Below are 13,247 nucleotides of genomic sequence, written 5' to 3' on the forward strand. Positions count from 1 at the left end.
CCTATATGCTTTACCTAATATAAGCCTTCCTACATTTTCGAATGCATTTTGTATATTTATCATTCACATTAGCTAACAAGGAGTATTTTATCAAGAGTGTGAGAGGGGTGGAAACTTCCCTTAGGGCCACATTGAACACTATAGATACTGTTGTGGTTGTGAGCGAGAATGTTATGGTTGTGGGCTGTCTTGGAGAAGCGCCATCCAGGTGTCTGCGCACGCTGAGTAAGCGCGCGTGATAGGAATAGAAGCTCTCCACTACGAGACATCAGACGAGACGCACCTTGTGCGTCAAGTCCACGATCTGTGAGCATTCCCTGGCCAATACAACATCTACTTAATTATACCACTGTAGCTGACATTCATAGTGCCAGAGTAGTTATTGATCAAGAAGCGATTGTGAAGACGTACCATGATACCTATAGGTGGAATATAAGGTAATTCGTCTACGCCCCTGATCAGGGAGTAACAAACGCCTTTACGTGTGTCACTGCCACTTAGACTGTATCTACCACAAGGATAAGTGACTTTAGCCATTCTAGTTCACTTCAATGCAAAAGGAATCCCCTTACAATTAGGGAGAAATAAATGCCATTCTAAGGAAAGTTCGATGGATTTACCTTTAATACATACAGTCAACAATATAGTTTCAATACGATTTGACAGTCGCTCAAAGAAAATCCAAGGACACATCACGACCAGTTAAACGGTTTATTTGTTGACTTTCCCTAACTACATGATCATCGTGTAGTCTCCAACTTTGGAACTCTCTCCCATAACTCGCGCCCGCCTCCTCAATTCTCTGAAGTGGTCTCTCAAAAACGTCCCCTCAGATATTAATTCCAAAGGCTTATATCCAAATTTCTTATATAACCAGTAGGTGGACTCAATGCTGTATTATTGCGATTGTCTATTACCTTACAATTTCTATGAAGTGCGACAACAAGTCCGGTCGTTGAGAGTGATGAGAAACCGGCAACAAAGCTATATCAACAGTATCCCAGCGGGCAAATTATGTTGTTTTAACGTTGAAACAACGTTGAACCATAACGTTGAAAAGACATTGAATAAACGTTGGATTTGAAAGTTGTGTCAACCTCAGGTAACAACGTTGTATCAACGTCAGAAAACAATGTTATATCAACCCTACCCAGCGGGATATTTGCCTGGATGTGTTTAGCAGTAGGACATGTTTGATGGCTAAATGTATGGCCTTTATGTTAAAATTTCCAAGGTTTAGATTAATATATATAGATCTGATATATATATATATATATATATATAACAAGGTCACAGTCGCCTCAACCTATCCATAACCAGTTACCAAGAACTGTTAACTCCATCACATTTATAGCAACTTATTCATCCTAGTGTTAGCTGACCTTGCAAACAATTCAGTTTATTGGAATGTATTTCTGAATAACAAGTTAAGAAAATTCACTAGTTAACTAAAGACACAAAACAACTGTCATTTTTACTTTAAAACCATTTTGTTATTATTTTGATAAATTTAGTTACAGTATTGATAAACAAAGTATCACGTTTTCAATAATTAATATCTTAAATTACAATCCATAACTGCAAGGTTGTGTCATTGACCAAAATACAACGTTGAGTCAACGTGGCTGGATCAACGTTGATTCAACTTTGAATTTAGGTAGATCAACGTTGATCCAACGCAACTATGCCTGCTGGGATGCCACTCTGCAAAAGGACATATTCTAAACATGCTTTATATTTTAAAAGGGTTGTGAAAAGGTTTAATGAGCTGTGGCTTACCTCAAACACCTCTCTCGCAGATAAACCATGATTCATTTATATACAACAAGATACATTAATTTGACAGTTTGTAACACTCTGTACTCGTTTTAATGACATTCTGATCGTTTTTGCTGTTTTAGTATTCTACACACGGTGTGTGCTCTGTGATACAGAAGCAAAAAATGGTTCTGGTGGCGTTTAAAAACATATGTATAGTTTTGCCTGCAAACAAATACCCCCGTTCTCTCTCCCAGACGAATAATGATACATCTAGATACATGTACGATTAGAAACATTAGTTGACAGTTTGTTATATTCTTTACTCGCTTTTATGCCCTTTGGTGTGTGCCTTGTGATACAGCAGTAAAAATGGCTCTGGTGTCCTTTAAAAACTAATTAAGATTTAAACAATATGGGTGGGGAAGCTTTTAATAATTTAAAGGTGTCATAAGAATTTATTGAATGGGCTATATCAGAAAGACTCAGCTGTGCACAATACACTGTTTGTTAACAATAGAAGTAGCCGTATTTACTCATCATTGCTAGAAGCTGTTGATGAACCACAACTCCTCATTTAATAGAACTACAAACCCAACAGTTCAAATCCTCACCCGACTTTTAACCGCAGACTGATGGATACGGATACAGAGCAAGAGAAATGACAAAGAACCAAAGAATAACACATATACAGGTAGATCGCAGTTTTACCATCTGAGTGTATATCATTCCACTGCGATGACCAGAAAGCACGTAGACTTACTGGATCGTATATCCAGAAAATCACGACATGCGGTGATGGTTCGATCCACTTTAGCCCAAATGTTTTTTTTTTTTTTTTTTTTTTTTTTGAAAAAAAAAATCTTTTAAAACGCCATATAACTATTTCATGATCATTGTCTACCATCATTTTCTCTAGGGATCGTCCGACGATAAATTTTCATAAAACTTCATCTCAAACGGCATTGCATGGTGACAGATTTCTTCTAGCATCACAAATTTTTGATGAATAAGTAATTTTTATGGAAATGCAAAAGCTAATATTTCACTTTCTTCCTTGCTTAAATTATTTTCATATCAAAATGAGATGTCTCAATTCAAAGTCAAAATAGGGCCATTTTCTATGCATCATAGGCAGTCCTACCTTTGACAACTGAAGTTCACCAGGGGTTCCTCCCATACCTGACAGGTCAGCGTTGGACGAGAACAGGTCGGTCATCCCAAGATTCTCGAGCGGCTCTTTAACATCAATGAGCATGTTTTCTAGTACAAACCGAGGGATCGAAACTGACTCTTTCGATCTCTGCTGCACTGGGAATGCTGGAACTGATCGAAACTTTCAAAATAGAAAGTGCCGATTCCTGTAGAGAATGGAAAAGCCCGTGAATTTCCTCACCAGAAAACCCAGATTCAAAATGACTGAGTCCATCTTGTTGGTCGGGTAGTATAATCAACATTCTGGTCCTTCCTTCATAAGGAATTTCTATCATGGAGGCCTGCCATTTCTTGTTGTAGATATGCATAAACAGTCCAGCCTGTGTCATCATATCTACCAACGTGAGACGAGGGTTAGCAGTAAAGAAAGGTCGTTTTCTAGTCTGCGACGGGTCAAATGGGGAAGCCAATTTACCTTCAAAGCACATGGCGCTCACGAGAGTCAGAATGATAGAGGGGGTGATATCAGCCGGTTCTAGAATAGTTTTGATGTTACCCTCTGTTTGTGCTGTTTGTTGATTTCTATCCTTGATTCTTCCGAAAAGTTTACAAAATCAAGGCGTCCCAGTGGCTCGCCATAGTACTTAAGACACTCCTCAATGTAGCGGGTATTAAAAGAGAATCCTTGTTCTCCAAACAATCTGTTGGCAATGCGTAGAGTGAAACTGTTGATGACGTCGTTCGTATCTTCCAGAACATTACTAATGTTTATATGAATATCATTTATATTCTCTATTTCCAAGGCAATATCCATCTGAACTTTCGTATTCCCTCCAGCTCCCAGTTCCAGCATTCCTAGTGCAGCAGAGATACTGAGCGGGGAGAAAAAGATATTCGACGCCGAGGAAAATGTGCGGATATTGTTGTAAAGTTTTGCTGAAAACTTGTTGCTTACTCTTGAAAATGAATGGTGAAATCCTCCATCAATCGATTCAAGACCTGCGCTCAAAAACAGCAGGTGCAACAAAAGGACAGACGATTTTCCAAACACCATGTTTTTAGTTTTCTGTCCTCTACCTAGACCTTTTCCTAAAGTCTTATATTTAAAGTTATTTTAAATGGGTTTAATGCGTTGCAGCATACGTGTCCTGCCCATTTGATAATTACATTTGAATACAGGATGGGAAAAATTTAAATACTATTTAGGGCACGTTAAATATGCTTCTCAACAAAAGTCAGGAAACCTGCCTACTGCTATTTAATTTTAGCCATCTAACGCAAAGCCACAATTACCCCTGTAAGTATTATGTGACATTTCTTCTTCATCTGTTTTTCAATGTTAAAATAAGTGATAATCATATATTTTAGGGTGAGGTAAGTAAAATGGGTATCATTCCAGTTGCAGTAGGCCATAAAGACTTGTGCCATTGCAGCTGCAGCATGGGTCGCTACAAGCCTTGCCATCTACAGTTTAGCTGCAGCATGTCACAACCAACGGCACTTGAGCAAAATCTGCTGTTGGGACGGTGGGAATGAGGGTTGAACCTTCAATGGACTTACTTAAGACCCCATTCCCATACCAGGATCGGTCCATCTCCGTGGGGATTCTTGCTAAATTGCTTCCAGCTTAAGCAGCTCTGGTGTCTGACACACCTACTGAAGCTGGTAAGCGATAGTTAGTTACCTTTACCCCTTTACAGCTTCAGTAGGCGTGCCAGACACCAGAGCCGTTTAAGCTGAGAGCAATTTAGCGAGAATCCCGTAGTTGATAGATTGATCCCCAGTTAGTACGATAGGGTTTGGAAATGGTCTCTTAGAGACAATTCCCAGAGACTATCGTACTAAATTTGGATCGAACTATCTCCAAGGGGATTCTCGCTTAATTGCAATTAACTTAAGCAGCTTATATGTCTGCCACACCTACTAAAGCCGATATGGGGTAATTAACTCTCGTTTAGTATCTTTAGCAGGCGTGCCAGACATCTAAGCCACTTAAGCTGAAGGCAATGTAGCAAGAAACCCCGTAGAGATGGACTGATCCTGTGAGATCCTGTGAGTCTTAGTTAGACAGTTGAAACGTTTGTCAGCAACTTTCTACAATCACATCTGAGCTTATCTGTATCACAATAATAACCAAGCTTCTACAATTTTCAAAACAAAAAATCAATTATTACGAGGCTATAAATCGTCTCCTGTAGATGAGTGTCATTGCCTCGCTTTCAAGAAACAAGATCGCTAGGTCAAATCGCAGAAGTGAAAGTTCAATATGTTATGTAGGTTCATTTCTCCCAACAACGTGGGTTTTCTGATATGCATTACCTAAAATTAACCTTCCTACCAGTACGGTTTTTAATGCATTTTGTTATAACATTCACACTGGCCATCAAGCAATATTTCCTTATCAAGAATAGGGGAGGGGTGGAAAATTACTTTAGGGCAACATATAACACTAAATATACAAATGGAATCCCCTTAAAATAATGGCAAAATCAATGTTATTCTAAGGAAAGTTCGATGGATTTACCTTTTAATACATACAATCAACAGTATAGTTTCAATACGATTTGACACCAGAAAGCAAATTCAATAAAATCAACCAGACGGTAAACACCGGAAAGCTTTATCAATTTCACCAATTTGTTTATTTCCAACAGCGCACTTTCGCGCATGCGCAGTCGTTTAAATCCTGTGCTCTTTAGTGCTCACACTGTTGCCGAAGAATCAGCTATTTGTTTTTGTGTGCCTTAAAAAATAACAACTGTTCATTTTGGGTAAAAAAATGAATTTTCCTGGGGTTAACTACAATTTTCCCATACTAGCCAATGGTTAATGAATCCATTTCTACATTCATAGTTAGTCCCTGTTTTTTTTTTTTGTTTTTGTTTTTTTTTTTTTTCTAAAAAGTTTAAGAGATAATTACAGAGAAAAGCCATCTGTGGGGGTCACGTGGTCCGATGACAAGCACAGATTTTAGAATAATTGTTATAATTGCCATTTTGGTGGTAAAATAGAATTTATTATATTTTATGAGGTGTTTACAAAATATAGATTACTTACGAAGAGTTGTTATCCCTTTAATTATGTGAACTCAGTTAAAGAACTGATGCCAAATTTACACCGAAAAGATTATGAAAAGTTTTAAAACAAAATTCAATCCTTGTTTTCCTTCATAAGTCGGAAAAGTAGGACAAAACCAAATAAAACTGATTTTGGGAAAAATATTCCACATTAAATGTCAAGTCTGCATATAATGAACGCTTCTATACCGCACAAAATACAATCCGAAATTCCACGGTTCCTGTCAGATTTACGTAAAGTCGCTCAAAGAAATCCCAAGGACACATGAAGACCAGTTACACGATTTATTTGTTGACGCTCGCTAATTACATGATCTACGCGAAGTTTCCAACTTCGGAACCCTCTCCCATAACATGTGTTCGTCTTTTAACTCTCTCAAGTGGTCTCTAAAAAATGTCCACTCAGATATTAATTCCAAAGGCTTATATCCAAAGTTCTTATATCAGGTGGATCCAATGCTGTATTATTGCGATTATCTATTGTCTCGCAATTTCTATGAAGTACGACAAGCCCTGGTTGATGAGAGGTATGAGAAACCAACAACGAAGATATATAAACAGTATGCCACTCCGCAAAAGGACATATTCCAAACACACTAAATAATAAAGGGATTGTGAAAAGGTTTAACATGTTGTGGCATATCTCAAACACCTCTCTCGCAGATAAACAATGATTCATCAAGATACAACAAGATACCTTAATTTGACAGTTTGTAACACGAGATCTGTACTCGTTTTAATGACATTCTGATCGCTTTTTTAGTATTCTACACACGGTGTGTGCTCTGCGATACAGAAGCAAAAATGGTTCTGGTGGCGTTTAAAAACACATGTATAGTTTTGCCTGCATACAAATACCCCCGTTCTCTCTCCCAGACGAATAATGATACATCTAGATACAATAAGGTACATTAACTTGGCAGTTTGTAATACTGTCTGTACTCGTTTTTATGCCATTCTGTTTTGTTCTGTGCCTCGTGATACAGCAGCAAAATTACTCTGGTGTCCTTTAAAAACTAATTAAGATCTAAACAATATGGGTGGGACAACTTTTAATAATGAAAAGGTTTCATAAGAATATTTTGAATAAGCTATATCAGAAAGACTCTCAACTACGTACAACACACCGTTTTATAACAATAGAAGTGATCGTACAGTAGGCCTATTTACTCAACATTGTTAGAAGCTGTTGGTGAACCACATCTCATTTCATAGCTGCAGAACAACAAACCCAACTATTCAAATCTTCCTACCCCCCCCCCCCCCCCCCCCGACTTTGAACCGCAGACTGCTGGAAACGGTAACAGAGCAAGAGGAACGAAAAAGAACCAAGACTAACACATATAGATCGCAGCTTTAACAGATAAAGGAACCTGTATGGTCACGCCATGGAATCATGTGGCTTTAACGGATAAATCTGGATATATACCATTCCACTGTGATCACCAGAAAGTAAGTAGACTAACTGAATCAAATAACTAGCTATACAAAATCACAACAAGAGGTGATGGTTCGATCCACTTTAGCCCAAACGTTTTTTTTTTTTTTTTTTTTTTTTTTGAAAAAACATAATATATAACATAATTTTATGATCATTCTCTACCAACATTTTCTCTAGACATCGTCCGAAGATATATATTTTCAAAGCTTAGCAAAAAACGGCTTTTCATGGTGACAGATTTCTTTTAGCATCACAATTTTTTGGTGAATAAGTGATTTTTGGTGGACATGCAAAAGCTTATATTTCACTTTCTGCCTTGATTTAATTATTTTCATATCAAAATGAGATGTCTCAATTCAAAGTCAAAATAGGGCCATTTTCTATGCATTATTGACAATATTACCTTTGACAACTGAAGTTCACCAGGGGTTCCTCCCATACCTGACAGGTCAGCGTTGGACGAGAACAGGTCGGTCATCCCAAGACTCTCAAGTGGTTCTTTTAAATCAATCCGCATGTTTTCTAATACAAACGCAGGGAGCGACAGTGACACATTTGTCTCCTGCATAGAACACCGAAGTCTGTCGAACTCATCAAACGTAAACTCAGATTCAAAAAGGGTGAGTCCATCACGCTGGTCGGGCAGTATAATCAGCATGCTGGTCGTTGGAACGTAGTAAGGAATTTCTATCATGGAGGCCTGCCATTTCTTGCTATAGGCATACCTAAATCGACCTGTCTGTGTCATCATATCCACTAACTTGGGGCGAGGATTAGCAGTATAGAAAGGGCGTTTCCTGGTCTGCCTTGGATCAAAGGGGGAAGCCCAATTGCCTTTGAAGTAAACAGCACTTACAAGAGCCAGAATGGAAGAGTTGGTGATGTCGCCCGGTTGAAGAATATCTTCGATTTTAGTTTCTGTTCGTTCTTTGATCCATTTGTTGATCCCAACCCTTGATTCCTCCGGAGAATTTGCAAAATCACGGCGCTCCAGCTGAGCGCCATAGAACGTAGTACTGTCTGCAAGGTAGGTAGAATTAAAAGAGAAACCCTGTGCTCCAAACAGTCTATTTACAATGTAGAATATGAAAGTGTTGTTTGAGTTGGTCGTATCTTCAAGAACGTAGCTAATACTTTCATGTACATCGACCGTGTTCTCTATCTCCAAGGCTATGTCTATCTGGATTTTGGTAGTGCCTTGTGCTCCAAGTCTCAGCATACCCAGTGCAGCAGAGACACTGAGCGGGGAAAAGAAGGTATTAGACACTGAGTCTAATGTGCTTATCTTGGCATAAAGCTTTACAGAAAACCTGTTGCTTACTCTTGAGAATGGGTGACTAAAACACCCAGCACTCAATCCAGAAAATCCAATCAGAATGAGGTGTAGAAACAGGATAGAAAACTTTCCAAGCACCATGTTTTGTTTTCACTCTTTCTCTGCCTAGCCCTTTCCCTTGTCAATTATATTATAAAGTACCGGCAAAACGGCTTCGTGGTTTTGATATAGAGCGCACCAAAAACAGGTTTGCATGTTTTTTCCTGCATACAAATATTTTTTCCTCTCTCCCAGACGAATGAAAGTGCGTTTACGTTTGTTAGATTATTTGATTTAATTGTCGGAATGGAACATCCTTATTTAAATGCCATTCTCATCGTCTCCCTATAATGTATACAAGGTGTGTCTTATGTTACATTGTACAACTATACGAATTGCTCTCAATATGGAGACACAGAGTGGCTAATTGACATCTTTAAAAAACTAATTCAGTTGTCTGCAGCATGTTTTTGGCGTAATGTGTCTAAATATGTAACTTAACAGTCTACAGTCTACAACTTTATGTAAAAGCAGTAAGGGATATTGAGTTCTGCTTCCAGTGAACACCTTACAAAGTACACTGCCATTAATGCTTCAATAATCTCAATATAGCCAACAGTCCGAACAGCAGACTTTATTCAAATTACATGATAATTGCAGGCAGCCAACAAAATATTATAACAGTTACAGATGTCAAAAACAAGAAATTTAGCTTGTTTTTGACACTTTCAGTTAACAATATTACCCAACAGCAATATCTGTTAAACAGCTATGATTCTTAGTAAAAAAGTTATTTCTATCTTTGCGAGCACAGGGGATGTTTGATGTTTAAAAAGGGGGTGCGAGGATACATTAGGGAATTATGAAATTTGATGTTCATCGCTGCCCAAATGGATTGGCTAGCATTTACGTTTTTCCTCGTGCTTTTTTTTTAAATTTGTAGAAGCATGCGAATGGGTGAAAACAACACGCAGCACTTAATCAAAAAATTCCAATCAAAATTAGTAGGTGTGGCAAACTTTTTTCAGAAACCATGTTTTGTTTTCTCTCCTCCTTTTCTGCCTATCCCTTTTCCTTAAGCCTTATATTGTAGCGAACCAGGTAAAATATGCATGTTTTTGTCTGGATACAGCATGCCATTAAAAAAACGGCCACTTTAATAGCTATCGCTGTCTGCATCTTACGTGCAAGCACGCAAGTCCCCGACAGTGATAATGATAGGGGGATTACGATGGCCAGCGCAGGTCGCTCAAAGCGGCAGGCACTGTCGCCGCTGTTAAACCAGTAGTTAAGTCTTGGGACATATCCGCACTATGCCAATAATTATCCCGACTTTCGATTTTTCGAATTGCAACTTTTAGTTAAGATAGGAAAAACGTTTAATTGCCTGATAATCTATAAATTCTATTTTTTCTCTTTGTAAACTATTTTGCGTTTTGTGTTTCTTTTAATCCCGTAATCAGAAAAAAATACTGCAGAGAGTTAAAACTTAACATGGAATATTTTTTATCATAGTTATTTTTGAGTGCAGATTAAATTATTTTGGTTTTATTCATCAAAAAAAGTATGTAATTGAGTGACAAAAATATCCAGTGATCTATTGTGAGATATTTTGGTCAATAATGTCAAATCTGACATAAGATGTCATTCAAAAGAAAAGAAAACCCTGGAAAACCATATCAACAGTTTAATGTCAGTATTTTAATACTTTTATTAAAGAAAATGATAAACTCCGGACAGTGATATGCTACACAGGCATAGAGCTCATTACAGTAAATTATGAAAAGTAATCAATAGCGGGCATGACCTCCAGCAGCCGCTTACAGCGCCCTCATCCTACATGGCATACCCTGTGACAAGGTTTTCAGAGTTGGGATGGGGATAGCATTCCACGCAATGATATTTGCCTGTCATAGTTCATCACTATTTACCGGCTGATGACCATAGCTATTACTTCTGCGAGTTATTTCCGCCCACAGATTTTCAACTGGGTTCATATCTGGTGAGTTTGCAAACCAGGGCAGTTGCTGAACCCCTTGGTTTTGAAAAAAAAAGCACTGATTCTGCGAGCTCGATGTGGGGCGCGTAGTCGTCTTGGTATACAAAGTTGTTCCTGAAGATGGCTCTTACAAAGGGAAACTCTATATCTGCCTTCATCACTGAAAACGACGTGGTCCCCAGTCCATTATATTGCAGACGGCGCTGTATATGACCTGCTGTTAACAGTGGTTTCCGTACTGGTCTTCATGCAAAATAACCGGCTTGCAGTGATCTCTTGTTCACGAGGGACATTGAAACGGGCGTTTGAATGACATTCTGCCAATCTCTTCTGAGGACACTGGTTGTCTTCGTACGACCAGCACGGCACAGTCTAAAGAGAAGGTGATCCTGTCTTCTTGTTGTGACTCGAAGACACCCTGGTCGAGGTCTTGGAGTAGGTGCGCCTGTTGTAGCATTTCTTTGGAGGACTTGACTAACGATTCCCTGATGAATGATAAATTTCCTGGCAATGGCTACCCGTTTATGGCAGGAATCCCATAGTAAGCTGCGTTGCTTAGCTGTCGAACCATATCTTCTCTAAGGTACCTGTCAAGTTTCAGAGCGATCCCTTTGTTGCTTCTCGAAATACACTCCAAACCCATGCGTTTATATATATATATATATATTACTTAGAACTTGACCTAGATCTCGACAGGATGTGCCACCTTGCATGCTTAGACACTTGAATTACAGGTGTAATGTGCGAGTACTTAACGGCCTATAAAGAGTACTTACTCACACTGGACAATAGAAGTGTCACCCCTACTGAACCAATACTTTTGGTGAGATAAATGACTGTGGAATGATATGCTCCTGGTATCATTTTATTAACGTCAAATTTCATTTAAAAAAACACAAAATGAGAACAAAATATACATTCTACCAAGATATGCAGTTTCAAGTCCAAAATTATTACTTAGTGGCATAGCCTCGTGACCTAATAATAGCTGCCAGTCTGCGATGCAAGGATTCATATAATTGTCTGATGCGTTCAGGGCTTCTCCTGGCCCAAGCATGAAACACTGAACCTTACAGGGTTTGTCTGCTGGTTGGACGGGCATTTGTCAAAAGTTTTGACATATCATTCCTTACATTTTCTATTATGTTTGTATCCGGACTCTGGGCAGGCCACATCACCCTGCGAATGTCCTGTTGGTCAAACCAATCATCAACTGCTCTGGGTCTGTGACAAGGAGCATTGTCATCCTGGTGAACAAATGGATAATTCCTGTCACCAAACATGTTAGTAATAGACGGTAGCAAGCCTGACTCCAAAACATCGATATATTTCTGGTGATTCATGTTTCAACTACCAGTTCACCCACGCCATGGATGCTGATGCAGCCCCACACCATGATAAATATGCTTCTCCGGGTTCGAAAATTCAGTGCATGTGGTTCAAATGCTTTACCAGCAGTTCGCCAGCATCGGACCCGTCTGTCATCAGAGGTCAGACCAAAGCGACACTCATCAGAAAAAAACTATATAGGACCAATTGCCATGGACTGTCTAGTTCCAGATCCTGTTGGCCTTAGTTCACTCTACATTGCCTGTTTTGTAACGATATAAGAGGTTTCAGTCTTGCTACCCTGCTGTACACTCTCTGAGCATGTAACCGACGCCTAGCAGTTTTCACAGATAGATTCATATGTGTGAAATTGTTCCACTGTGTTGTCAACTGACAAGCAATGTCGAACCTTGATAACCTGGGCATCAAAATCAGTCGTCGGTCTTCACGGTCAGTAGTTTTTCTTGGACAACCCATCAGAGGCAATTTGTCTCTTGATACAGTGTTTCTTTACCGAGACCAGACCCTCTGCACGGTTCTGACTGAACAACTCAACTGTATCGATATTCTGACATTGCTTATATTCTGCCTCTTCAGGTTAATAACTTGACGTCTATAATCGTTAGATAATTGCCTGTATCTTGTCATATTGGAGGAAGACAGGAATAACATTTGCTGTACATGTACAAGATCAACAATACAATTCCAGGGTACAGCAGTTTTACACTCATTAGTCACATTATAAGTAGACCAAGCGTTATAACTACCCAAGATCTGCCTACTTTGACACTTCTATTGTCCAGTGTGTGTATATTGTACTGCAACTAAAATAAAAGACCACGGAATTCACCATGCTGTCCTTGCTCATCATCATTGCTTTGAACAATCCCATATACATATAATAATTTGATGGTCGCTGATACCGTAGAATTAATCCGAATTGCTATTACTCCCATTTTCAAAGCTAAGACATCGCCGGACTTGAAGATTTAAAAAGCACTAGAGACCACCGTACCTTGAAGCGACGCCCAGTCAACTTCAACACAACACCCTCGAACACAGTCCTGCGAACTTAATTACACACTGTTACAATCAGCACTGTGTGTGTGTGTGTGTGTGTGTGTGTGTGTGTGTGTTTTAGATGGACACATACTTGGATAGCATGAGGTGAAC

General features: G+C 39.0%; 2 protein-coding genes across 2 annotated transcripts; both read right to left on the reverse strand.

The window, feature by feature from the left end:
* Positions 1 to 2,268: 2,268 nt before the first annotated feature.
* On the reverse strand, positions 2,269 to 3,967 carry LOC106180207 (leukocyte elastase inhibitor-like). Its single transcript, XM_087010806.1, has 3 exons — positions 3,470 to 3,967; positions 2,903 to 3,094; positions 2,269 to 2,310 (listed from the first exon to the last, which is right to left on the reverse strand). Exons 1-3 carry the CDS (start codon positions 3,965 to 3,967, stop codon positions 2,269 to 2,271), a joined length of 732 nt encoding a protein of 243 aa, XP_086866932.1.
* Positions 3,968 to 6,305: 2,338 nt separating this feature from the next.
* On the reverse strand, positions 6,306 to 8,848 carry LOC106171311 (leukocyte elastase inhibitor-like). Its single transcript, XM_087010807.1, has 2 exons — positions 7,835 to 8,848; positions 6,306 to 6,377 (listed from the first exon to the last, which is right to left on the reverse strand). Exons 1-2 carry the CDS (start codon positions 8,846 to 8,848, stop codon positions 6,306 to 6,308), a joined length of 1,086 nt encoding a protein of 361 aa, XP_086866933.1.
* Positions 8,849 to 13,247: the final 4,399 nt, after the last annotated feature.

This window comes from Lingula anatina, chromosome 4, assembly GCF_051362555.1.
Source record: "Lingula anatina isolate TDL-2025a chromosome 4, LinAna3.0, whole genome shotgun sequence".
NCBI classification, from domain to species: domain Eukaryota; kingdom Metazoa; phylum Brachiopoda; class Lingulata; order Lingulida; family Lingulidae; genus Lingula; species Lingula anatina.